We start from the raw sequence: 25,923 nt of genomic DNA, 5'->3' as shown, positions 1-25,923 counted from the left end.
TCGGCAAAGTATAAAGTTTGTGAGCAAACCTTTCAGGGTTTGTGGTGAAGCCTCATTAGCCAATAAGCAGATGCCTCCTTAGGTCACAAGTTAGCTAGGGAAGTTTCTCCTTTGAAAGGAAATAGCACGGGGCACTCTCCCTTCTATTGTAAGCAAAACTACATGATACATGCGACTAATGGATGCGTTTGTCAAACAAAAAGTTCATCTCTGGTAACGTTGGCTGGGGTTGCTGGAGTGTAAACATCCCCAAGAGTCAGTGAAACAGTAATGTGAGAGAAAGGATTCTGGTAACATTGGTAGAGTCTGAGCGTGTCAGAAATAAATGTGAGAGAAACAAAATGAGAAAAAATAGAACGTGAAAGGTCTCCAAAACATTATGCGGCGAAGTTTGTTTTTGGGTCTCACAACAACAAAAAAGCAAATGCTCACAAATCATCATTGATATTGTTCTGTTTTCCACAAATCCCATGACACAAAAATCACGTAAAGCTTTCGAACAAAAAAATAATTTCTGGGAAGTATCTGGGGAAATTGCCTCAATAGTAGCAAAATTGCCTCTGGATACAATATTGGCCCCAGTGTGTACACTCAGCTGAGTACCGTCTTGCAACATTAATTGTGTGCACTATAGCAGCCGTTGGGGGGGGAAAATGTACAGGCTAAACGGCATTTATTTTAAGGGGTCACACACTTGTATAGTGCAATTTGTCATGTTTTCCCCTGTATAGGTTGTAACAATGATACAGTAAAAGCTATATAGATATGAGGCTTGTTTGTTCAGCTGTACAGGAATAAATGTTAACCAGTTCAGGTATTCAAATGTTTCTCTCGGTTTGTCCCTTTTTGTCACAGCTAAAAGCTGGAGAGACAGCTGCGGTCATTGCCAGGGAGTTGGCGGAGCAAACGAAGCGCAATCTTCAGGCCGGAGACATCACCTTCACAGTGAAGGCCATGGTTCAGCTGGTGGATCTCCTCGACGTGCAGCTGAGGAACCTCACGCCAGGTGGCAAAGACAGTGCAGCACGAAGCCTGAACAAGGTAGTGTGACAGAAGAAATATCCTATTCACTTCTCCTTTGCCTACTAACTTAACAGGCTGGACAAACAATGGCCTGCAGGAATGGTGATCTATTCCCCTGCTTGTTCACCCTGTTGCAATTTAACTCAAAAGTGCCAATCTTTAAGTCAGCCTTTTCAATCTGACTCCTAAACCTTTTTAAATGTGGAGGCCTACCTACCACAAAACCTCAATCCAGTCTAAACTGAACAGTAGGTATTCTTTTAATGATCTGCTATTTGGCCTAGTGCTGTCAGATAAAATGATTTCCGTTTTCCTGTGGTCCTTCAATTTCAGTGTAAAGCTCAGACACATCTCTTAACACGGGTATCATGTATTCTACTATTGATTTAGTTTAAAATATGTTATCCATATGTCATGCTCGTCAAAAGCACTACCCTTGCACCACTTGATTTGTATTAATGAGACCCGGTAAGTTCTCATTCGGCTGGATCTAAACTGTGGGAGTGCAGTTTTTCTTTTTTTTTTTTTTTTTGCTGAACCTCGATCTAATGCATTTACTCCCCAATTCGCAGCGGAGCACAGTTAGGGCCACTCAGGCAAAGCGATCTAAAATAATACTTTCTGTCTGCTGAGCAGCCAACAGAAAAGCAAACATTAGTGAGATTCAAAATGTCAGTCGTTAATTTGCTGGAGCGGCTTCACTTGTAGAGAAACACGAACACCTGTTCGCCAATAGTTTTTTTTTCGGGACGTTTTTTTATTTCATTGCCGCAGCAGACACAGATGTCCCCATTGAGATTTTAGTGCCAGTTTTCTCCAATGGAGAGGGGGGAGGCAGTAAAGATGGCCAAAAGGCCTCAGAAGGGATTGTGATGAGCAAATCCACATTGAGGGGCAACTAGAGTTTATAATGCCTCTTGAAAAACGGGTTTGTTCATAAAAAACGGAACACTCAAGATAGAGGCTACTGCTGTGGTTGCGATTGCATTTGAAGTCTTTAGCTTCTCTTGTAAAGATGCGTGAAGGGCAAGAATAAAAACCGCAGTTGGGTTGAGGGATATGAAAAAAGAAACCTTTCAAATCCATGATAAGGTCATGGGATTACTTGTGATTTATAATTCTCTGTCCTCCATATACTGTATACTCCATCCTTGCATCCTTGGTGCATCGATGGAGAACAATCTGTCGATCTCTTTCCCTTCTGTTCGCCATCTTTGCTAGTGACATCCTTTGCTAGTGAGACCTCACAGAACTCTTCCTCTCTGCTCTGGCAGTGGCTGATGTTTACCTCCCGAGTTCAATCATTTTGACACAATCTGCAAAGAGCTAAGCGAATTAAAGCGAATTTTTCTTTTTGATAGCGAAGCGCAATGCTTTCTGCCAAGCAGACAATGAAAGGATTGAGTTGGCAAACGGTGGGATCAGTTTCGTTTTCATGATCAAAGGGTTGCTGGCTAACGGTACTGACGGGAGCGTTTCCAGAAGAGTGGGATGTGATGTAGAGCAAGAGGCTCCTTTAAGGGGAGATGGTACTCTTTGGAGCTAATCTGCATGGGATTTAGCATGGAACTGTTAAGCCACATAGTAGCACTGTTGGCTACCTTGCTTGTATCAGAACTCAATTAAAATCATCCACTCTCCACGGAGTGCTGATGACAGCCTTTCTTCGAGACTGAGCTTCCTGTCATTTTTCAGGTATACTAAATTGTTGTCAGCGCTAACTCTCCTTGAACCGTGGCAGAGGTTCAAAAGATAAATAGCTCTCCTGAGTTCTCATTGAATTTCTAAAGTGAAAAATATAAATGATCAAAAAAAAACTGGAAAATCAGATTTAAAAGTGTCGGAGGCGTGCTCCCAAATGTCTAGTGTGTCTCATTTCAGTGCTAATTAACACACAAGTGTTTTTCTTCGGCGGTGTATAATTCATGTATTTTATATAATACTTTGCACACAATTTATGGAAGTGATTGTTGCAAAAGTAAAATGCTTTTTTTTTTCTCTCTCCCCACTCTCAAAGCTGTACTTCAAACAGAGGAAATGTATTCAAGTGGGGTTTGTTTGAATCGATGACCTTTTGCTAACTATTTGCATTTCCTTTGGGTTGCAGCTGCAGAAAAGAGAGCGCTCTTGCCGCTTTTATGTTCAGGTATTTGGAGCAAACTTTTCCCCGTACCCACTTTCCATTCCATCATTGTGGAAACTGTACCGTCGTGTTTACCATATCATTGAAGTTTGACCTTTTTAAGTGGAAATAACTATATATATATACATTTATGTGGATATATGTATATTTACATGATATTAAATTGAAGGATCTAATTTCACAGTGCATAATTTCCAAGTCAACATCAGTGTCTCAATCCAACATATAAGAGTCATCTCATATGTCATCGTTGTACCTTGCATGCATACAGTATGTCGTGATATTCTCCCACCTCCCCTTATGTGTGGCCTCAGCATGAGGCTGAGAATTTCTATATTTTCAAATGCCATAAATCCATTGTGGGTTTCTCCAGGATTTCACCCTTAAACCATCCCGTCTGCTCTCCAGTGAAGTAACCCGCATAAGAGGATAGCATCAGTCAAAAATCAGGCTCACTGAGATGTAACGCGCTCCTACATTTCTCAGCACATGCTTAAGAGCCAAAAGAAGTGACCTCATTATACCAGCAACTCAACTTCTAACTACTAAGTCAGCCAAAGTCATGGCATGTTATGAGTCCCCCTGATGCATAATACATGCGTGTCCTAATTTAGGGGGGGTGTCTATTGCTTCCGTCAGCTATTTCTCTGGCTACTGAGTTATTTTGTTATCCCTGGGGTGACACACTAGCCGCCATCAGTATGAGGAGTCTACCTTGACAAGAGAACTATGGAATAAGTTGACATCCATGTCTGCCGTACAGATGGCTCCAATAAACCTTCACATCATAGGCAGATGTTGTGTTGTATGTATGCTCTGCAGCGCTCATGTTAAAGCAACCTGTATTTGCCTCGATTCCTCTGAGGCATGTCAGAAGGCACTTTGCTGTGGATAGTCATGTGATTATGGAAATGACATCCAACTGGAATGCTTTCATATTGGCTGAGCGTGCTCACATGTGCAGATGGGTTTGTGAGCGTGAGATGCTCAGAGGATAAGGCTGGTGGTGTCCTATTTTCGTCTTTGTTTTTGCCAACGAATGCCAATAGTCTGGGTAGCCAAATTCTGAAATATAACGTTCTTCCTGTCATGGACTCCCACTGTCGACCAAATTCTCAGGGCTTGGTGCAAAATGACAGTGTCAACATGCTGATGTTTAACAGGTATAATGTTTACTATGTTATCCATCTTAGTTTTGCATGTTAGCATGCTAACATTTGCTAATTGACACGAAACCAACTGAACGTATATTAGCGCTAGATGTTATTACCACTCATCCAGAGGGGAGACATTTCCCTAAGAAATGAAAATGTCAACCTCATAGTTATTGGGTTTCATCCCGTGAATATCTGCTCAGAATTACATGGCAATCCAATTTTTTTAAAAGATGTTTCAGCCTGCTACGAGCATGGCTAAAGAACATGAACACATTAAAAAATGACATACAAATGTAAATTGATTTACACACATCTGGATGCTTTTTTTACGGCTGCATCTGGGTTCATGTTTTGTATATGCTGAGGATGTAGTACACATCACCATACACGACTGTACACACTATACCCGGCTGTGCACCTCCTCCTCTCAGCCGTTCCATCGCTGGATTGACAAACAGTGTGGAGCTTTCACTTGACGAACCGGAATAATGGAGCAACATCTGTGGCCTTAGGTGAACACAGGCATTGACTGCACACGCTGCCAGCCTTTGAGGGACTTTCATTGATTAGGGAAATTGGGCAATGTTTTCTCCAACAGGGCCCTGGTGGTTGTTATAAATGGGATTAGCAGAGGAATACAAAGCAAATGAGAGGCGCACCTGCCTTTGCTGTCCCTCTGCTCAGAGACGGTGCTGGAAAGAGACTTCGACAGTACTTGGGGGAGGCAGATTGTGTGAGTGCAGGTGTTGTTGTGGTGAAGGAGGACATTGTCCAAAATAAAGTGCTGGGCTTAAGGTCTAAATGGGATGATGAGATGACGAGTCAGTCTCGCCTTGACTGAGGGCTTTTATCTTGTTGAAGTGGTAAACAAGATGAAAAAACAAGATGACACTTGACTTGAAAAGGTACTTAGGTCTTCATCTTGTTCGTATCATCAGGGAGTTTCAATAGGAATAGCTTCATTTGCTGTTTCAATTACATATTCACAAACGGTTCAACCTGCAGCAATCTCCCTGCCTCTATTGATCCCGTGCAGATGAAACAATAATTAATTATGACTTCTGAATCTTTCTTGATTGTTCATAAACCTTGATATCTGCCACATGTCATAGCTAATTTAAATCCACCCAAAGGGATTTGGCCTTGATAAAGCTACAAAGCGTACTGTATAGTTATCAACTCCCTATGTTCTGTTTTTCCCCTGGAGGAACGTTTCTCTGTTGTGCCCTTTTGATTTCGAAACAAACATGATGGAAATAGCGGCCTGCCTTCTGTGCCTTTTTGTTCTAGTAATGGCTGCTTGTTTATAGGCGGGGACATTATGGTCCAATTACTGTGATTATCTCCATCCATGTTGCAGCTAAAGTCAAACACGCTAGCTTTGAATGGCTCCTTCCTTTGCCGTTTATTTCGTTTTAAAGCAGAAGATTTGTGACTTACATTTAAATCATGCATGCATATGGCCATTTCAACACATAATATAACAAATTAACAAATATCTTGTGCCTTAGTGGGAGCCAAGTGAGTGTGAATTCTTCGGATACAGGGAGGATATTGAGTTCCGGGCCTCTCATTAAAATGACACCTTGCAAAGATGACTAGGGGGAGTGTCACAGCGCAGGATGACCTTAGAGCAGGCGAAACGAGGGGAGGCTCCTCGTTCAACAATGTAACGAGATGATAAAATTTCCCTGGTAGTCAATTTGTTAAAAGATGAAGATAACCACATCCTCATAACCAAGACCTCTTCATCTGTCCTGCAGTGCACAGCTCTGCCTGAATAGTCTGTGCGAGGCGTTTCTGCTCAAAGGTGCAGAGAGAAGGATTTCTCCAGCACTCAGGATTTCATGTTTATGTTACACGTATGTAAAATGTAGCATAAGAAAATATTTAGGTTTTTATGTAGTTCTTTTTTTAAACACACACATACAGTATAAACATATATACATACAGACTGTAAATTCCTGAATTCCAAATAGTAATTCAAAAAGTTAAATGACTGCCACAGACAAATATGAGAGGACACTGAATGTCTGGGTTCCAGAAACTAGAGAAATCATGCCCTTGGGTGCTGGAAGGCTTTTCAATTAACATATCTGTGTAGGAAATGTTAAGTTAGCTTTTCATTGAACGGAAGAATAAGTAAATAATTGGTGATTACAAAACTGTATTTCTGTTAAAAAAATTTAACTCAGAGCAGCCAAGTGCTGAGTTTTAGAGGACTATCTTTTTATGAAGTGGACGTGGTCATCGTGACATCACCCATTGGAGGTTGCGGTCTGATTATTGTACTGACGGAGTTAGCGCTGTGGAATTAACACTTTTTAAAAGTCTCTTAGAGTCTGCCTCTCTCTGCCATTTATATAGTATATACATAGAGGGTTGCTATTTGGGTCTTGTACAATTGTAAGATTAAACCTAAGACAGAAAACACAATGGTAATCCCTCAGTAACTCACAAATACAGACACAACCACCCACTTACAAGAGGGGGAAGGTTTCATGAAATATTAAACGTGAAGGTTGCAGAGATTTTCAAAGACTGCTTTGGCTAGCAGGTCAAATGAAACAGGCAAAAGGAATAAAGAAATGATGCAACAGCTTCACCTGCGCCAAGAGACATCTAGTCAGATTGAGGACTGAGAGAACAAGATTGTTTGTGGTGTTTTTTTCCCCATCGGCTGTCAACGTCGGTGAGAGAAAACAAGTGAGAGGAACCGACTGGTCAACAGGATGGGAGGAGGGAGGAGAAACGGGTGTACACAGAAAGCCGACCAACGAGCAAGCCAGAAAGGGAAGAGAAGGGAGATCAGCCTCAGCCAGAATCAATTTCCCAGACCCAGAGTTCATTTCATCAATCAGCACACAGATGAAAGCACACACACACCATAGGCTGGCTTGGAATCCTGCCAAGCGCACGCTAATGTCCACCTCTCCCTTCCTTCCGTCTGCATTGGTGTAAATGGCCTGTGCACTGCAGCTTTTCACGCCCAGTCATCAACGCTTGTTCCAAGTTGAACATTCCAGCAGTGAGTCCAGTTAACGATTAGCATGTCCTCATGTACCAGAAACCAAAATATAGTTGTTGGTTTTTTCTGCTGGTTTACGTTCTTTCGACGTAGGAATGCAATGTAGCTTAAAAAAACGCTTGGGAGTTTGCTGCAGTAGACTGAGCTGCTGCATTTGACAGATGGAGTGGCAGTGTGCTAATGACAGTAAAGTAGCAGCAAGCCACCGTCCCGTCTCACCTGCACAGACCGAGATGATGGTAGTGATGTGATGCTTGGCTGCACATCCCAAGCAAACCGGCAGCTGGCTGTACCTTCATATTTACCATGCACACATGAGCATGGTATCATTCCTTTTCATCTATGCCTCACAAGAAAATGAATAAGCCTATCTTCCAAAAGGCCACACAGTTACATTACCTGGATGGATCAAGAAGACAAATGATGTCTTTTTGTCCTGAACGATTGGCCGGATACACACCTTGTACACGCGTACATACTGCTTGTAAGTTTAGAGACAAATGTATACATACAGGTTGTATTTGGTAGGAGGGCAACATGTAAATCTGCAAATGTATCATGTATTTGGCATCAGAGTCATAACTAGGATTTTTTAAAAACATGGCTTTGAAGTGTCCTCAGAGAAATAGTTTGCCATTTTGGAAAATGATTTTTGTCTTGCTGAGAGTTGGGTACGATGATCGATACCTCTCTCCAGCTGCCAGTTAGCCTAGCTTAGCTTAGCACATCAACTAGAAATGGGGGAAACGGCTTCCCTCCCTAATTACCTCTAAAGCTCACTAACTACCACAAATACCGACTGATTGTTTGATCCACGTTAACATATTTATGCTAAGCTAACTGGCTGCTGGTCTTAGCGTCATATTTACCGTACAGACATGATTGTCATCAAGGTTCTCATCTTAACTGTCTGCAAGAAAGCAAATGAGAGTTTATCCCAAAATGTCTTTCGTCTTCTTTTGTAAAATGTAAAAAACCCCAATGTCCCAGACAGTGTCCTAAATGATAGCGCCAGTGATCTTTGGCAACATAGATAGCTTAACAAAAATCTCAGGGGCACAAAGTAATAACACAGAAGTACAGTGTGATTGTCCCGGCTCTTGTTTTCTTTTCCTCTGCAGCAAATCCAACACGTAGTTTCTTTTTTGTGATCATAAACACTAAAAGACTTCATTTTCCCCATTATATTGTATGTGTAGTGTAGCTCAAGTTAAGGTAATTGTCTTCTCTGTAAAGTATACTGGTTTCCAACATGTAGACACTACTCTACAGTCTTTATATCATCATTTCATTCTCTGGCTTGAATGAGGGGGAAATTGGCATGCTACACGCATATTAATACCAGTAATGAATAATTTGCATCCGAGTGATTTGGTAATCTATTGCATGTCCAAATGATGCACCGTGAGTGAATGTCAGCTTTATTGCATTTCCTCTGATGATGTTATACATGCCTGAAGGGCCTGTAAGAAAAATGACCTTTCCAATATAAACGTTTGATACATACTGTAGAACCTTCCCTCAGTTGTTTAATTCACTCTTGTTTATCAATTATCCATCGTATAATCCCTCCTCATCCAGTTTGTGACCCAATCCCTCTGTCTTTAGTGGTGTGATATTATTTGTTGTTGTTGTTGTTTTTTTGTACGTCTCTTCTGCATGCGAAGAAGCGAGACTGCCTCCTCTGCAAGTCCATCCATCCTTTCCCCCGAATAACCATTATTTCAGTGTTTTAAGAAGTGCTGGAAAAAAAAGAATCTTGCAGTGTTGAACAAAGGGGGGAAAGAAAAAAGTGTCGGTGCCTGAAGACAAAGAGCTCCTTAATTGAGAGTGAATCAACCTCTGCCTCTGGCAGAATGTCAAAAGGTGTGATTGGAGATTGGCTGCAGATAATGAATAATTACATCAAAGTTGGTAGACTAGTCTGTGCACGTGCATGTGCATGTGCCTGCGAGTTTGTCTTGTGTTTTTTTGTATACTAGCAGGTGCAGAGGTGTGTGTTCACTCTTGCGTCAGTCTCTGACGGTGTGTGTGTGTGTGGTGTCTGGGTGTGGGCGGCTTAATGTGTGCAGGGTATGTTTTGAATGAGGAAAAGCCAGCTGGTGCTGTTTGAAATTCTCATCCAGCGCCAGTGAGTTGAATACAGTCGGTCCTCCGTCTCCTCTTGCTGTCGCAGTGATTTGAAACAAACGCGTACATCTTAACATTATGAAGTGATTGTGGGGGGGGGGGGGGGGGTCCGTTACACTTATGATTGGTGACTAGTTGCTTGGTAAAGCCAGTTTTTTTTTTTCTCTCTCTCTCGATCAAGAATTCATTTGATACACTAGAGCACATGATTTCTCTTATCGCCTTTGGCTTCATCCCCATGCTGATTTTGAGTCGTACTAAAACTCTTATTCCTTTTCATAATCCATTGATCAAAACGGGGATCTAAGCCAAGTTCAGAGAGAAGTTTCTGTCGTGAGACCCCCTGTTTCTTTTCCACACACATGAATCTAACGAAAGTGCAAATGGAGAATCAAAAGTCAAACACATTTTTGGGATTCTTCTGAAATGTTTGGAAAACACCTTCTATGACACCGGTGTCTATAATGCATTACAAACATACTTATGAGATATCTGTTTTTAGTGCTGTGTAATATTAAAAGTGCTTGACATCAATAATCATAACACATGATGAACACATATATTTATAATGCATTATATACATACTTATAAGATGTGTAACTAATGGAATTGTTATTCACAATCATTTTAACACATAAAGCATTTTATGACTTATTATTAGGTTAATGTTGCATCATAATTGCTGGTCACTCATTAAAACGTTTTTTTCAAGGATCATATTGTATTATAATTCCCATAATTGTAATCAAATATAGTATATTCCTAATGTATTATAATTACTGTTATGAGGCACTATAACATGATTAAGTAACTAAGTTGTCAGTGTTTGCTTTAAGTAAAGTAAAAATTAATTTTCCAGTTTTTTGTGTTTCTTTTTCATTTGTGATTTTTTTTAACTCGTTATAACACACCATGATCCTTGCAAAGAAATGTCAGTATTATGTAATTTGACCTTCTAAGTATGTTTATGATGCATTATGGATATTGTGTATTAATGCTTTGTTTGACCACCTACTGTATTGTAACGGCTTTGAAATAACTCTTAATTCCGATTGCAGTCCGGCTCACTTTGCTCTTCAGTGCAGTGGTGCCCGACCAATTAGTATTCCATTCATAAATCTTGCCATTGGCATTTTTTAAATCTTTAATAGCTCTTAATTTTTCATCATGCCTCGAGAATGTTCTTGTCTCTTCCTTGCTTACTGGCTTCGGCATTGTTGTGAGGAGATTAGAGAGGGCACGATAGTTGTTCGGTGCTATTTATGCAGGAAGGATGTGAGCTGAATAGCTGAGGATCGTTGCTACCAGGAAACACCTTGTCCATCCATTGGCATGTCTCAATGTTGCTTTTGTTTTTTGCTGTGCTTTTGTGTATTGGGATTGTCTGCATGGAAGAACATTAATCACACCAATTAAAGACTCTATAGCCTCAAGTCATGTAAGAAACTGGCCTCTAGGCTTGTAAGCATTGGTTCTGATTCACTTACATGATTAATTCTGCTTGTAGTCCAGATGAAGGGAAACGGTAACAAAAGCAATTTAACGACACATCCGATGTCATTACAGATTCAGGTGTTGCTGCTACCAGTTACGCTCCGTGTCCAAACGCAAAACTTGTCAATGAATTGGAAATAAGGTCATGAAACGACTCAGTAGAAAGATGATTATGAAATGCAAAATGGGAAGAAAGAAAAACAAACACGCCACGCTTCTTCCTTGCACGATCCCACAGGATTATGTTATTTGTTTTGTTTTTTCAGTCCTGAACTCTCATTTCACTTCCTTCACCCTCACCGTTTACCAAATCACCATGTCAAACAACAGCAGTCCCAGGCCGGCTTATAGCTTCTGTTGACTGAATCAATGATTTGGACTCCCCCAGGCCATGGTGGAGACGGTCAACAATTTGCTGCAGCCTCAGGCCCAGGCTGCATGGAGGGAGCTGAGCACAGGCGAGCAGCTGCGGGCCGCCACCATGCTGCTGGACACGGTGGAGCAAGGGGCCTTTGTCCTGGCTGACAACCTGCTGAAGACGGACATTGTGCAGGAGAACACCGACAACATCCGTGAGTACAAGCAAAGACAATTTTTAGTTGGCAATCTTCACATGCAAATGTCATTTATTGTACATTTTGTAATTTGTTTTAAGACATATGAGAATACGATGTGTGGAATGTTGTTGTTTTTAGAAAAAACTGAATCACGTTCCAAAATGGCACCCCATGAATTCCTAAGAAGGTTGTTAACTGGACACTAAAGGCCAAAACGTTTTTTCAGGCTTTCACGTTTTGACCTTGTTGTTCTGGCGCCAAAGTCTTTCTCCGGTCCAGCCGGTTGAAAGCATAGAGACTAGAGACTTCCTCCGGCTCCTTGTGGTTCCTCGCACACTTTTACTGTACATGGCATAGAACAATCTAATGAAATGGCTCTTCTATACTTTTCAAATTAAATTGGAAAGTAATGGATCAAATTCTGATGAGGTCATTTGGTTGAGAGCTCTGGATTTCTTTTCTTTTTTTTTTTTGCAATAAAAGCAATGAAAACGGTATGCCAGCAAACAAATCACACTTTAATTTGGTCTGTCTGCATGAGTAAACCATCTTGGATAGAGTCAAGTTAATTTCTTCTCAAGCTGCTGAAAAACAGATTATTGGCTCTGCATTGTCAATTATGATATTTAGAAAACTGGAAGCTATTTAAAAAAGCTGAATGTTTGGTGTTCCAGTGGGTCCCTTCCCTCATGTGTCTGAAGTGTTTCATCCCGGTCTTGCCATTTGTACCGTGGGTTACGAAGTTCACCATACAGCTATTGATCCACGGCGCTATCGTATTGACAGCGGTGTCCTTGAGGCGCTGGAACGAAGTGTGACGGTTACTGGATTCATTATTTCTCCCTTGCAGGAGGTTACATTATGACAGGGCTGCTTATGTCTGATGGCAGTCAGTTGTAAATGAACAATTATCTCAAATGATTGTACTTATACTCTGTTAATTATTAGCCGGAATGAACCACTAGTTGTGCAGATCAGGGATCAGTGCTCACTATTAAGTGTATAAATACCAAGTGAGCGCAGATAATGGAACAACTGTCGTCAATATTTCCCCTCGTTGAGCTTTTATAAACTGGATACATCAGTTGTTCAAACGTATAATTTATTAAAACTGCCGTTTACATTGAGAGCTATTCATGAAGCACAAAATAAAAGAACCTTTTTTTTGCACAGGGCGGCGAGTGGGGCCCGGGGAATTAAGAAAAAATAATGTTATGATGTATCGACCTCCGCTCTAAAGAAGTGGGGATTTTTTTCTAAATTCCTGCTGCCATGGCAACCTAAAAATATAGGTCTACAGACTTAAAAAGGAAGCGAGCGTAAGGAGAATTTATAAAATGATTTTATTGTATCTGGCACACACTTCATGTGGGTATTAAGGAGGTTCTGGGCTCGTTTAGAGACGATGCCTGCTCAACTGGAGTGAGACTTTATAGTGCATCGTGGTAGTCTGGTTAATTATGTGCTGGTGACATGTTTACTGGGTCTTATCTCTCTGTTATTTCGGCTTGTTTTTATTTTTTTGTCCAGCCAGTTGGCCCCTGCAATTCCTCATGCCATGCAAGGTAGTGAAACGTGTTTTGTGTGTGTGCAGGTGTACTGTAGCTCATTGCACCTGGTTACACATTTCTCAATGAGCCGTTTTTTTTCCTGCTTCAAAATGAACCCCGAAGCCTCATTCCAATTTTAGGTTTAAGCTCATAATGAGATCTATTTTCTTCACTTTCAAAGAAGAGGGATATTTCCTCACCCATTGTGTCTGTGTTTGTGTTTACACGTCACAGTGCATGCGCTCGTCTCGGGCTTTATCTGCGCAAGAGCGTGCTTCGCTCTCCGCGCGATAATCTCATGAGCAGATTTCTGCCGATTAGCGTGTTATTTAGGCGGGCTTTGAAGGTGTAGCCTTTGGGTCCAACGACGACTATGGCATCAAAGGAATTCCCTAAAGCCCGTCGTAAGCTCTTTTACACAACCACACGGGGGAGAGAGAGTTAGAGAGGGAGAAGAGAAATGCTTTCTTTATTCCAACGGCAGGCTTGGAATCCAGGGAATGGTGAGCTATCTGGGGTATTGTCTTAGCTAAGTCGAATAGGAATGTATCACCAAAACCCCCTGGCCTTTGCAAAAGCACAAGAGAACATTAATACAAAGGTTTTTTTTCTTAAGAGAAAGTATGGGAAACGGATACAAAGGGAGGATTAAATGTGGCCTCTCTGTATCTTTCCGTGGGCACTAACCTTTAGCAAAGACAAGAGGTGTCACAGCCCACTGACATCAGATCATCAGCTTGAATGCCTTATCAGGCTTGATGAAGTTTTCCTACACTTGGATGGCATTGTGTTTGAGATTCTCCACTGCACACTAAGATCTGCCAGCCAGTTTTTTTTTTTGCGTTGCGCCAGAGATGACCCGCCATTAGCATAGGCATAGCAGGAAACGAATGCGGTGTCATTGACCGTGAAACGTTTTGGACTGATCGCGGTCGGAAATCACCCTCTCAAGCAGATGAAGGGAGCCGATATGAAAGTGAATGTTATTCCGACCCAAAACATTTGAATGGAATTGTTCATGACATCACCTTTGTGGAAAAAAAACCCACCAACAAAATACATTGTAATAGTTTCAGTTATACCGTTAAAACACCTCGGACGGGCTTATTGAACTTCCTGCAGTCTCACCGCTGGTTATCAGGAAACCTCAATCTGATGACTAGACTTCACTAATTCATTGAGCTTGGCCAAGAAATCCCAACACGTCATCTGAGTGTACAAATGAGCTGCCACAGCAGTAATGGCAGTTCAGTTATTTACTCCTATCACCTGTGTAAGTCCATACTGCTCACCTCATCTGTTGGAATTTGCCATTCGTGCAACTGCTTTTCTGTACCTCTGCCTCGCAATGAATCAGAGGATTCGTCTCAGTGCTTTGGGAGATAATGTGACATTTAGGAATGCCCAGACTTCGCTCAGGTCACCCGTACTCGAGATTAGAGCACACTCGACTGCTTGAATCAAACTGAATTGGATCATACCGTAATAACTCTGATGGAATGAGCTTTTTTTTTTATTTCAGCTGGGCTCCTCTCAGCAGCTCCTCTGCGGTATGACGCCGTAGTCTTTGAACCATAAATTAGGAGCTCGCTTCAGACTCAACAGCTGTTGAGCTGCCACAGAAGTAAGCTCGTCTTCCGAAGCTGGTCTTTATATCCTTGTATCTCTTGCTCTCTCCGCTCCTCTCGAGAAAAGGATTCTTTGAAATGAAGGCCGAAGACAAACTTAAAAGGAAACAATGTCACCTGAAACACTTGATTGTCATTTGATTAAGAGGCCTACAGCAGAACACAAACCTGCCCTTCATATGAAGAGTTGAGAGGGAGGCAGTCCTTCTGCTGCATGAATCAGGATGTGTTGCAATTAGTGCTCGTTGGAGGTGCTTGGATTAATAAAACCAGCAATATAGGGGACTGGCTTTTTGAATCAGTGAAGTGGATTGGAGATGTTTACTTTTGGCTGCTGTGTGTTGTAGTTTTATAGGTCTTTATCTAATGGCAATGAGACCAAATAAGTTATAAGGAGGTCAGGTTCATTCCAAAGCCTGATCACTTTTATTGTTCAGTTAGTTTTACACTTCTCTTATGGCATTTACCACATGTTGAAAGGATTTTTTTTTTCAAGGTTTGAAGGTACTGAACATCATTAAGGTCTCATGTCTTGTTTATGTTATATAGTCAGTGTATGGGCAACCATATTGCCAATATTGTCCACTGTTGTGCCTGTGGAATTTATAGCCTGCAGCAGTTTGTATGTCTATTATGTCTATTGTGTGTCATACAAATCAAACGTATTGATTGTTAACTGCTGATGCTTGGGCTTCTTCCGTACGTGTGAAGAACTGGAGGTGGCAAGAATGAGCACAGAGGGGCACTTGCTCGACCTGAAGTTCCCACAAACGGGAGGACAGGGCAACTCTATCCACCTCTCGGCGAACACGCTAAAGCAGCACGGAAGAAACGGTGAGTCGTCGAAACGTTTGAATCTGCTTTTATTAATGGTGCCCTGTTGTTGGTTTGAAGTGTGTTCATGCCTTGTACACAGAGTCTGTGCATTGTGTGTTATTCAGGAATATAACAGAAATGTAACAGACAGAATTTGACACGACCATAAAGGAAATACTGTTGTATAACTCGGTGTATCAACTGCAATAAATCAAAAAGTATTTTTTTTTTTATCTTGCTGTAATATTGCATTGGGGGCTGCAAAGGTTTTGTAAGAATTTCATTGCTGATGCATGTAAATTACTTTCAATTTGACGCCCAAAATCCTTTGTTAGGCTGCATATAAAGCACCAGGATCGTTCTAACACTCCAAACACCACCCTGGCTGTAGAATTACATTCAAGCTCTGCCTCTAAACTGTGAATGAGGCAGTTAGACACAATACAAAGCTATTTCCAGGAGCAATACAGCCCCATTTTTAGACTTTATTATCAGCCCATGCAAAATCAGAATCGACTCAAGCGGCGCCCGGTGCCTCTCAGCTGGATGACTATAAGTCTATGTCCAGACCGCGCGTCGTTATAGCAGGGTGGCGGATCTTTCCCCCTCATCCAGTGCTATAGCACCCAAAATTGTTTTCTTTTCATGTGAGTGAGTGATCTCAGTCACGGCGGGAGGGAATTCTCTTTCATATCAATGCTGAATATTGAGGCAGCGGGAGAGGAAAGAGATGTGTGTGAGAGACAAAGACAGAAAGACAGTAATAAGAAGAAAAATGCTCGCCTTTTCCAATAGATGAGTGGCAACCACATTTTTTTGGATGCTGAATTAAAATAACTGTTGTTGTAGGAAAGATTTCTCTTTTTTTTTTCTTACAGAACTATTTCTACAACCTTGACATTAGTCTCTTTTTTTTCTCTGTTTTACTTTACACTGTTCACAAAGCTTCAACTGAGTGGTTATTTCCAGTATTTCTCTAGTGTTGCTTAAGTTGCCAAAGCCCAATAGCATACAAGCCATATAACTAGCACATTAGCACATTGTTGTCACATTATAATATCAATACACTGTATGTTGTGTGGACCCTTTGCTCATAATGTTGTGTTCTTCAGGTCTGGGGCTGTTTTTCCTAGTTTAGTTCCACTTGAGATATTTTTTTTAATCCTACTGCATACAAAGAAAATGTTGACATTTAATATACATTGTGTGCCTCGAGCTTTGTGGTTCTGTATTTTGAATGACAGCAGCAGGGCGCACCTTCCATTTACAGCTACCTCTGATCCTTCCAACTACCTTCACCATACACCACAGGGCTGATGCTATTTACTTCTACTGTATATCAAGCAGCCAAGTGTGGGTTGAAGGTTATCATCAGCAAGAAGAAAAGGAAGAAGCAACATGAGTCAATTATTCAAGCTCATTTTTTCTAACTAATATGTCCGTTCAATAATCATCCAATGGCGTCGACATACTTTTGGCCATGTCGGGTGTACTTTACTCACTTGTCACTCGTGGAAGATTGACCACTTCCCCCCCCCCCCCCCCCCGCTGGTCTTCTTGCAGGTGAGATCCGGATTGCGTTCGTGCTGTACAAACACATCGGGGTCTACCTTTCAACGGAGAACGCCAGCATGAAGCTGGGCAGCGAAGCCATGGTGACCAATTACTCCCTCATCGTCAACTCGCCGGTGATCACAGCTGCCATCAACAAGGACTCTAACAAAGTCTACCTCTCTGACCCCGTCATATTTACCATTAGACATCTGCAGGTAATGTTCTGTCTCTGAGTTGTGTGTCTCAGTTGAGATGTGCTTTGTTTTTCCTTTGATGTGACTGTGTCTGCATTTAAATGGGCTTTTTGTCTCTTTCTACTTTACTTTCAGCACAAAAACACACTTGCATATTGCATGCGCCACCTTAATAGAAGCCTTTCATCACAATTCTCTCTATCCCTGAAGTGCAACAAAAATGTAGAAATCCCATCTCAAGATGAAGAAAATTAAGTTAATATGACATTATTTTCAAAGGGAGGTGTGAAGAATTGCTCACAAGGTGACGCTGGAGATGCATGTTGTTGTTTATTAGTTTGAACAAATACCAGCCTGATCTCTTGAACAAATATCAGTCGTGTTGAGCCTCGCTCGAGGCTGCTTAGTCATTGTGGGGAGTCGCAACTTCTCCCTCTTGACTCCATTATCTTCTCCACACTCTGCCACCCTCGAAAATATCCCTGTTTTGTCTACAAACAGCGCCGTCAGCGATTATCAAGGATGTTGAACTACCATAAGAGAATTGCAGCGCGTCCTCATGTGTAGGAGGGACCTGGAAGGAAGAAACAACGGCGGAAAAATACACAGCGTGCTGAGGGATAAAGAGAGTGAAAAGAAGGAGCGCTTATGGATATCAAAATTAAATGATGGGAAAATGTCAGGGGACAATGTCAGCGCAGCTATTGCTGTGACTCACCTGCCTTAAGTGTAATTTGGATCCTAGATTCAGTCATTTTACTGGTCGTCTAATGTTGGGGCAGTGGAGCTTTCGTACCCTTTTCTTGCTCAGATCAAGTCATTTCCATAAAACAGTGCCCTTTTGGAAAAGTGTGTTTTCTGCACCGCAGCCTCTTCTGCTCGTAACAAGAGAGCTGCTGCTTGCGTTGTCATTTCAACTGACGTGACATAGACATACATCATTTGCATATAGAGTACATTTTGTGTACACCAAGGGCTGTACAATTAATCATATAATAATAATGATTGCAAACGTGCGCAATTAATTAAGTTTGATTGGATGCAATATTGATGTTTTGCATACAGCGCCAATACAGCGCTCTGGTGTGTCGAATCAAACGCTCCCTATTCTCTGGTAAACTGGTAAACCAGACAGAGGTGTTGTTAAGACAACGCTTTGATTAACTGGTCGTTGATGCAGGCAAGAACATTCACGTATTCTATTCTGAGAGGAGGAATGATACATTTGATTTGGTCTACACTACATTACACTATTGTTGTATTATTACTGTTTTGATCTCAGCTTGACTTACATTTGGCTCTACAAACTATAGGTGAACTAAATGTTGCCCCTGCATAGAGAATATTGTTAGCACAAATGAGTCTATACATGATGCTCCCAGACAGAATAAAAGGTATCAATATGTATCTCAGGTATGTTGAGTGGACTTCAACTTTGCCCTTGAAAATAAACCGTAGTTATCTAAACTCTCCTAACGAGCGGGGGGGGGGGGGGGTTTCCTGTTTTTTGGGCTTCCCACACTAATGTCCCCTTCTCAACCATGATGTTTTGGATCACTAGTCTTCTGGGATAATGATGTGTCCTCTAGTTATTGTTTTGCTTCCTTGCCTCACCACTTAATGGGTCCAATTAAATCCATTAATGGAACAGAGGGTCATCCTATCTCCTTGCTATATGGAATATTTTACACAGGGTTTGGATGTGTGAAGGGTGAACTCAGTCAGCGGCAAATTTCCATTCACAGAGGATAAACCTTATTAGACTAATTACCCTACAGCAAGTGTGAAACTATGAAAAACTACAGCCCCTCATGGCGTTAATAGTAAGACAGCAGACATGCTTAACCTTGGAAGCTGTGAGTCACAAAGCAAAGGATCCTGAGTGTGCTCTCCTTTGTTACCGAAGCCACAAAAGAAATTGGGCTCGAGAGGGAAAAGGCCATTGATGTTTCTATTTATCAGCAGTTATGTTTTGTTGTGCTCGTGTGTTACTCAACCTCAGTGGTCGTGGGGTGACTTTTATGAAAACGGCAAGCGAGTTAGCAGGGGAGGTGTGCGTGTCGTTAGGGCCGTACTAGCCCGTCGCAGACAGCGGTGGTACCCATTAAACAGTGGGGTATTCAATTTTCATGCAGTGAAAGTTAAAGAGAAAGGTCAAAAAACAATGAAAAACAGGCATGGGGCTGCTTGATGCTGTCAGTAAAACCACCTGCTATTCACTTTAGAATGGATACGGATTGCAGTGGGGGGAAAATGAACCTGATTTGATGTGTATTCAAACAAAGCAAGGTAGAAATGGACAAAGAGAATATGTGATTAACTCCAGACCCCTGTGTTGTACTTAGCGAGGGGACACGCTGTATCTCTTCCTGTTATTAACTCTACAGTATCTGATTCTACTTGTGTATTCATGTTTTTGCCCTCCAACAGCAATCCGAGGAGAACTTCAACCCCAACTGTTCATTCTGGAGTTACTCCAAGAGAACCATGACTGGCTTCTGGTCGACGCAGGACTGCCGCTTGCTCGGCACCAACAGGACACACACCACATGCTCCTGTACCCATCTAACCAATTTTGCTGTCCTCATGGCCCATGTGGATGTCAAGGTAGGCCAGCTCTTCTCCTATTCTTGCTTCTCAATGGACATATGTGTCCACCAACAATTCACCAAAATGCGTTTGAGAGAAATGAAAATGCATTAGTCCATCATGGTTTACCCGGCCAGTCCATTCCAAGTTAATAGGTTGACAAGAAAGGTAAGGTTGAGGCAGTGTGAAGCATTGTAAAGCAGTTGCTGTTTGTCAATATATATTTTATATTTCCCTTGCTTTTTAGTTCACAAGGTAAAATAGAATAAGTGTTTTTGAACCTTCACAGCACTTTGTAGACTAACATTTAAAGTGCCAATACACACACACCCTATTCATATGATTTTTAAACAGTGACCCTTTCACTGTACAGTGTGTATTGATCGCAGCCACCTTAAAAGTCCGACGTGTGAAGCAGCCCAAATATAAGATTGGCTCCAGCGAGTGTAGTGTTTTTGTGCACGCAGCTGTTTAAGAGCTGCAGCATACGATGCGCGTTTGATTTTTTGACACATTGGTTTTATGAGTAATGATTTGTTTTGGCCTTCAAACCTTTTTTGAAAGTCCATATAATGCATCAGAACATACTTATGTTGATATGTACTATAGGAATATGTCTTTCCCTTTTCTTTAACTACCTCTCTTTGTGGAAGGAATAGTTTTGGTGTAGTAAAATAACCGAATCTAACAAAATGTCTTATTGATATCTTACCATGTCTCACTTTATGCTTAGCAATGTACAAACATATACTGTAGGCAGCCATTTAGCTGAGAAGCAAATATTTAATCCCTGACAAAAATGGGCTGTATTTTTCCTTGAAATACATATACAGTGTATGTACAGTATATATTTGTATATGTATTGTACTTTATCAGCCAAATTTATATATTTTTTATAAAGGGATTGAAACCTAACATCAACATTTATTTTGAGTCCAAGCCTTTTCCATCTCCCCTCTTTATTAATGCATGAATGTGTTTTTTTTTACTTATTTATGTGAAGACAGAAAGGAGGAACAAAATTTGCAGGATTGTCTCAGTGCACCATTTACTTTTTTTTGCCTTCCAGGTAAACGCACAGACAAAGTGAAATGAGTACAGTAAGTGTGAATGTAAATGTGGAGTGCTTGAGTTTAATTCATTGGGAGGTGCTAATGGAAGTTGGAAAAAAAAAAAAAAACTTTTGTAATTTGGCTGTGAGATTTGTGTGCAGGGATTACTGGAAAAAACAAATACAAAGGGAGAGAAGACCAGCAGAAGTGTGTTGAAAAAGGAACGGGAAGGAGGATTGCCGGTCAGGGAAGAAGTTGTGCCGTAGTTCTAATGCTGACAGACAGCTTAATCATTTCTGTCATTGGAAGTCTGAGGAGCTTGCTGCTGACAGAGCAGAGTAGTTCTTGGTATCTGTTATAGCATCTCTCTCCAGAAGCTCTCCTCTGAATCAGTGGGGGAAAAAAAAACACGTCCCACTAGTCCTTCCTTCACCTTCCTTTTTTCCCCCAATCCGACTCCATCCCTCGTTTTTTCACATAGTCCCAATGCTCGAACCCAATCGCAAAAAAAAAAAAATAAAAAATCATCCACACTATCATACACACAGTCTAAAATTCTGCTAGAAGGTCTGGGGCGATGTGGTTTACATCGAGCGCGAGAGAGAGAGACACTATTTTGTCACTCAGCAGCGTGACTTTGTGGGCCCACTAAGTTCTCTGCAGGACTGAAGCCGAGTCTGGAATAGAGAGGGAGCCGCGAAGAATGGAATCCTTCACACAGTGAAAGCAAAGCAGGAAGAAAGGGAAGCGGTAAAGAGGAGCTCTTTCAGTCGAGCCATGTCCCTAACATTTTGGAAAGCCTGGCTCGCTTGTTGCGCTGCATTCACCGGAGGAAAGTGGACAGTAGTACCCTCAGCTCTTGAGTGACAGCGGCCCCCCCCCCTCCCTTGTGCTTTATCTTTTCCACTTGGATGTTATAAATGCCCGCTTGTTGGAAGGTGCCACTGAACGGGAGATACGGAGGCTTTTCATTTGCCAAAACTGTCACGGTGTTGTATGTGAGGAACACACTGAATGTAGGGAAAGCGGGAATGTGTGCCGAGAGAGGCAGAGAAAGAAATTTCATAAATTGAAGAGACTATCTGTTTTTGTATCCATGGCAACACAACATACCACTGCTGATCTCTGCATTGTTATTACTCGTTACCCTCGGAGCAACAGATTATATTCTAACCTTGTTTATTTCTCAGTGGCATCGCTGAAAGGAAGAAAAAAAAAAAAAGATAGGCAAGCTGCAATTACAATTTTCTTCGGAGGACAGATGCTCACTACAGTATCGCCGTCATCTTTCATCTTGTTGTTTTTGGTCGATGGATCGTGTGCACGCTAGCTGGGAATAGTGTTATATTCAGGGATCTTTATGTTCAGTCTTCCGTATTACGTTTTTTTTCGTGTTACATTTTTAGCACCAAGTTCAGATTGCATTTGAAGTGCTTCATACGAATTAGAAGTGGCAAAATGCCCCCTACTCGTGCGCGTGACATTATGACTGGTGTCATTTTGTCCTTCACAGTGATTTGAAGTTGCCGCATTGGTTTCCGACGCTTTGAACTTTTGACAGTTTTGATGAGCAGAATACGAATGTGTTTTTAAATTCCAGCTCATATCTAGTAGAAACATATACTGATCCTGTGTGGAAAAGTCTATTTTTGGATGTTGATTGTCTGAAAATCATTATACATGATTCTATAATCATACCTGACATGTTTCATGGTCTTTAGATCAGTTACCAACCATAGACTTTAAGATTTCCGAAGGTCTACTTACTAAACTTTTGTTATACAAAACTAATGTATGTACACAAATATACCAGTTCACAATAACTGCCTTGTAATCATGCTCAGCCCGTCTTTGATTGTGAGTGTGGGGAAGGTGAAAACGTGGCACGCCGATTCAATATTCATAAGAATAACTTGAACTCGAATGAACTTGTATATGAGATTATTAGACAGACTCAGCAATGGAGAAACTCCAGACTGTGTCTCATCGGGATTAATTATGTTTCAAGTCAATTAGTTCCTCAGAATAATTTCCGATGTTGTAGATGTTTGAATATCTGCATAGTGCGTACCCAAGGATGTTTAGAGCCCTAGTGGTAATGCAATTTCCTGTTTTTTTTCTCAAATTACCAATTGCGAAATCTTTTTCAAGTGTCAAGCTCACAAGAACTCATTAAAGTCACATATTTACCTCAAGCCTGCTACTTTTCAGAAGTACACCCACTCAAAGGATATCTGTCAGACACAGGGAATCAGGTAACCGCCACTTAGGTGATCACAAGGGCATCAAGCGCTGTCACTGCTGCCTGTGTTGCCACTCAAGCCCTTAGTTAGCTAATTTTGAGCTACCCAGCCAGAGAGCTGATGCCTTTGACTGAATCCCGAAAATCCGAGAAGCGCCGTTGGCCACATAAACAAATTAAAAACTGCACTCACAGACGGCAGCTGCGTGTGAGAGATTGTATGTCTCTTGTATCTTTACAGAATGATAGGAAACAGGGTTTTTTGGAGCAAGTGATGTGAGAGTGGGTGTACTTCAATGTGACTTTGCTAAGAATGCTGATGATTCTCACCTCAAGATGTCCTGTTCCTGAGCCGAACACATTCATTCCAATTTGAAGATGCTTGATATGTATTAAATCCTAAATACATTCATTCCACTTGGACCTTTCTGGGTCACTTGGTCTCGCTTCAGCAGATGCAGAAGCTCTATCAATGTCACAAGGATCTGCTTCTAACACAGGTTTGCTAATAGCCCATGCCTATTCCAGCTCCTTAAGCTCTTTACTGAACCCTCTCCTTTGAATTCAGGTCCGCCATTTGTGAAGATAGCTAGCGGGCATTGAGATTAAAACAAATGTTTTGAATATGGACAAGAGCATAAGCCCCAGCTGAAGAAATATAGACCTGCTGTGGTTCCACCTACAGGCTATTATTTACGCAGTAGATGCACGTGCTAAGATAGGCCCCAGGGAGGCATCGAGCTACTGGTAAGTGGCGCTATTCCCGACAGACCAGTTCGTATAAATCAATGGCACATCCCACTGGATGATGGAGAGGGTGATATTTGGGTAACATTAATCACTGTCTTTATAGAACATCTCCACCCTGGCACCATCAGACAATAGCTATGATGAGAAAGGACAGTCAAGGTTAGTGGTGTTTTTCACCATGTTGTATACACACGGTACTGTACACACAGCTAGGGAGATGCTTCAAAACAAATTCTGCTCATATGTTAAAGGCACATACAGAGAAGACGGAGACCACGTTAACAGAAAGTTTCATCATAGTTATTGTAGCTTACAACACAGTCTGACATTAGCTGCATGTGTTGAATGTCAACTCCCGCCAAGCAAGCCGGAATCTCTCCCCCAGCCCTTTTTAAATGTGACGAATTTGCCAGGACCCCTGATTCACATGCCCTCTCTGCAACTGTTCCTCATCCCTGTGCCGATCGTAAATCCTTGGTCATACCGGAGGTGAACTTGACTCCCTGCAGTGGGCCACTACCCCTTAGCGCAACTGTCTGCCCTGCCGGACCGTATTTCATGAGTCAAAGCCCAGCTCTGCAGGCATATAGCGAGATTTATGCATTTTAATTGGATTGGCTTCATGGCCCCATGCTGAGAGCGGTTCTTTGGGGTATAAAGGATTGAAGCTCTGCTCACCGCGTCGCCCTGTCACGCATTTCCCGAGAGTTGGTTCAGGAGACTCTGGCTTTGGACATGGGAATGTTATGATAATAGATGTGTAAGATGTGAAGGGAAGTTCAGATGGCTCGGTCGGATCGACCAGTGGGCAGAGCACCTCTGCACCTCTTTGTCAGACTGCTCGAATGCCAGGAAACCGTATTTTGTGCTGCGTGCGAGCAGATCAGGGCCAAAGCCAATCTCTTCAGGCATCCGTCTGGAATGAAAAACATGTGTGTTTAAGAAATCAGAGAAAAATGTAGAAGAGAAAGATTGGAGGACAAATTGAATAAATGTGCCTCGCCCTGCTAAGTAACATGGATGCCGTATGACTCGACCGCCCTTGCGACACAGCGAGTGGATTTCAGAGCAAATCACGTCTGCTCACTTCAGAGACGCCGACACTGATTCCCATCATTGAGGCTTGTTCGGTGTGAGGTTAGGTGCAGAGGCTCTGTAGATCATTTGCCAATTGCCATCCAGCCTTGGCAGACCCGTGAGTAAAAGGAAACCTTTCAGCAGAGACATTGTGGCCGGCGTCGTCTCAGCCATCATCCACCTCCCAGAACAAAGAAATCATTCCTCAGTAAATCCATCATCCAGGTGTAGATACACTCCACACCATTCTCTCTCTCTCTCTCTCTCTCTCTGTTTCTATAGCTTTGTCTCTTTTTTTCTCGTGCTCTGTTGCCTTTTCTTTCTCTCTGACCTGGCCCCTCTCCAATTGAATGTGAGATTGTGATGGATAGAGCCTGCAGCCAGTGCACAGCTCGCTACCCCGGGAGACCTTCGGGCCCCCTCACAATGCACCGCAGCTATAGTACCACCCACCGCATCGATACCTTTTGTAATGCAGCAGACTGAAAACAGACGTATGTGTCACATGCATACCGTACCTACAGAGCATGCAAACGCAAACGGCATCCCTTTCCTTTCTTTGCAATACTATAATATAACTTTTTATGATATAACATACTAATACTTCTGGACATACTATACTGTATGCCCCCCTCTAAAGTAAGTAATCAGCCTTACTTTCACACAGACACACACACTCACAAACAAACAGACGTCTGCTCTATGTAACATCTTGCCAGCCCCCCCCCCCCCCCAGCCCTCCAACGTATACACAACGGCTCATCAGGCAGGAAAATCAAAAGAGCGCACTCCCCAGACTCAAGGAGCACTGCGGCTGTTATTGTAGCAGAGCCCCTTAATGATCAGCATCTGTTCACCCTCTCTGCTAGCATTAGCTGAGCTGCCACTAAACAAGGCTTTTGTGCAATACGTCACCCCCCAAGTTTCCTCACTCTAACT

At 42.0% G+C, this 25,923-nt stretch overlaps 1 protein-coding gene across 21 annotated transcripts in view; it reads left to right on the top strand.

Moving 5' to 3' along the window:
- The window catches only part of LOC116385337 (adhesion G protein-coupled receptor L3), a 188,225-nt gene that overhangs the window by 130,930 nt on the left and 31,372 nt on the right, over positions 1-25,923 (top strand). For 15 of the 21 annotated variants that reach the window (XM_031850686.1, XM_031850685.1, XM_031850698.1 and 12 more), the window contains 6 exons: positions 856-1,041; positions 3,131-3,169; positions 11,364-11,547; positions 15,422-15,544; positions 17,090-17,295; positions 19,705-19,881. In XM_031850686.1, coding sequence (XP_031706546.1) covers positions 856-1,041; positions 3,131-3,169; positions 11,364-11,547; positions 15,422-15,544; positions 17,090-17,295; positions 19,705-19,881 — 915 coding nt within the window. The remainder of the gene's footprint in view (positions 1-855; positions 1,042-3,130; positions 3,170-11,363; positions 11,548-15,421; positions 15,545-17,089; positions 17,296-19,704; positions 19,882-25,923) is intronic. The other 6 variants (XM_031850702.1, XM_031850705.1, XM_031850700.1 and 3 more) reach the window with 1 other exon arrangement.

Source organism: Anarrhichthys ocellatus, unplaced genomic scaffold (genome assembly GCF_004355925.1).
Source record: "Anarrhichthys ocellatus isolate YVR2014 unplaced genomic scaffold, GSC_Weel_1.0 scaffold11, whole genome shotgun sequence".
Classification (NCBI taxonomy): domain Eukaryota; kingdom Metazoa; phylum Chordata; class Actinopteri; order Perciformes; family Anarhichadidae; genus Anarrhichthys; species Anarrhichthys ocellatus.
Note: the sequence above shows the minus strand (reverse complement) of the source record. Positions and strands in the feature narration are given on the sequence as shown.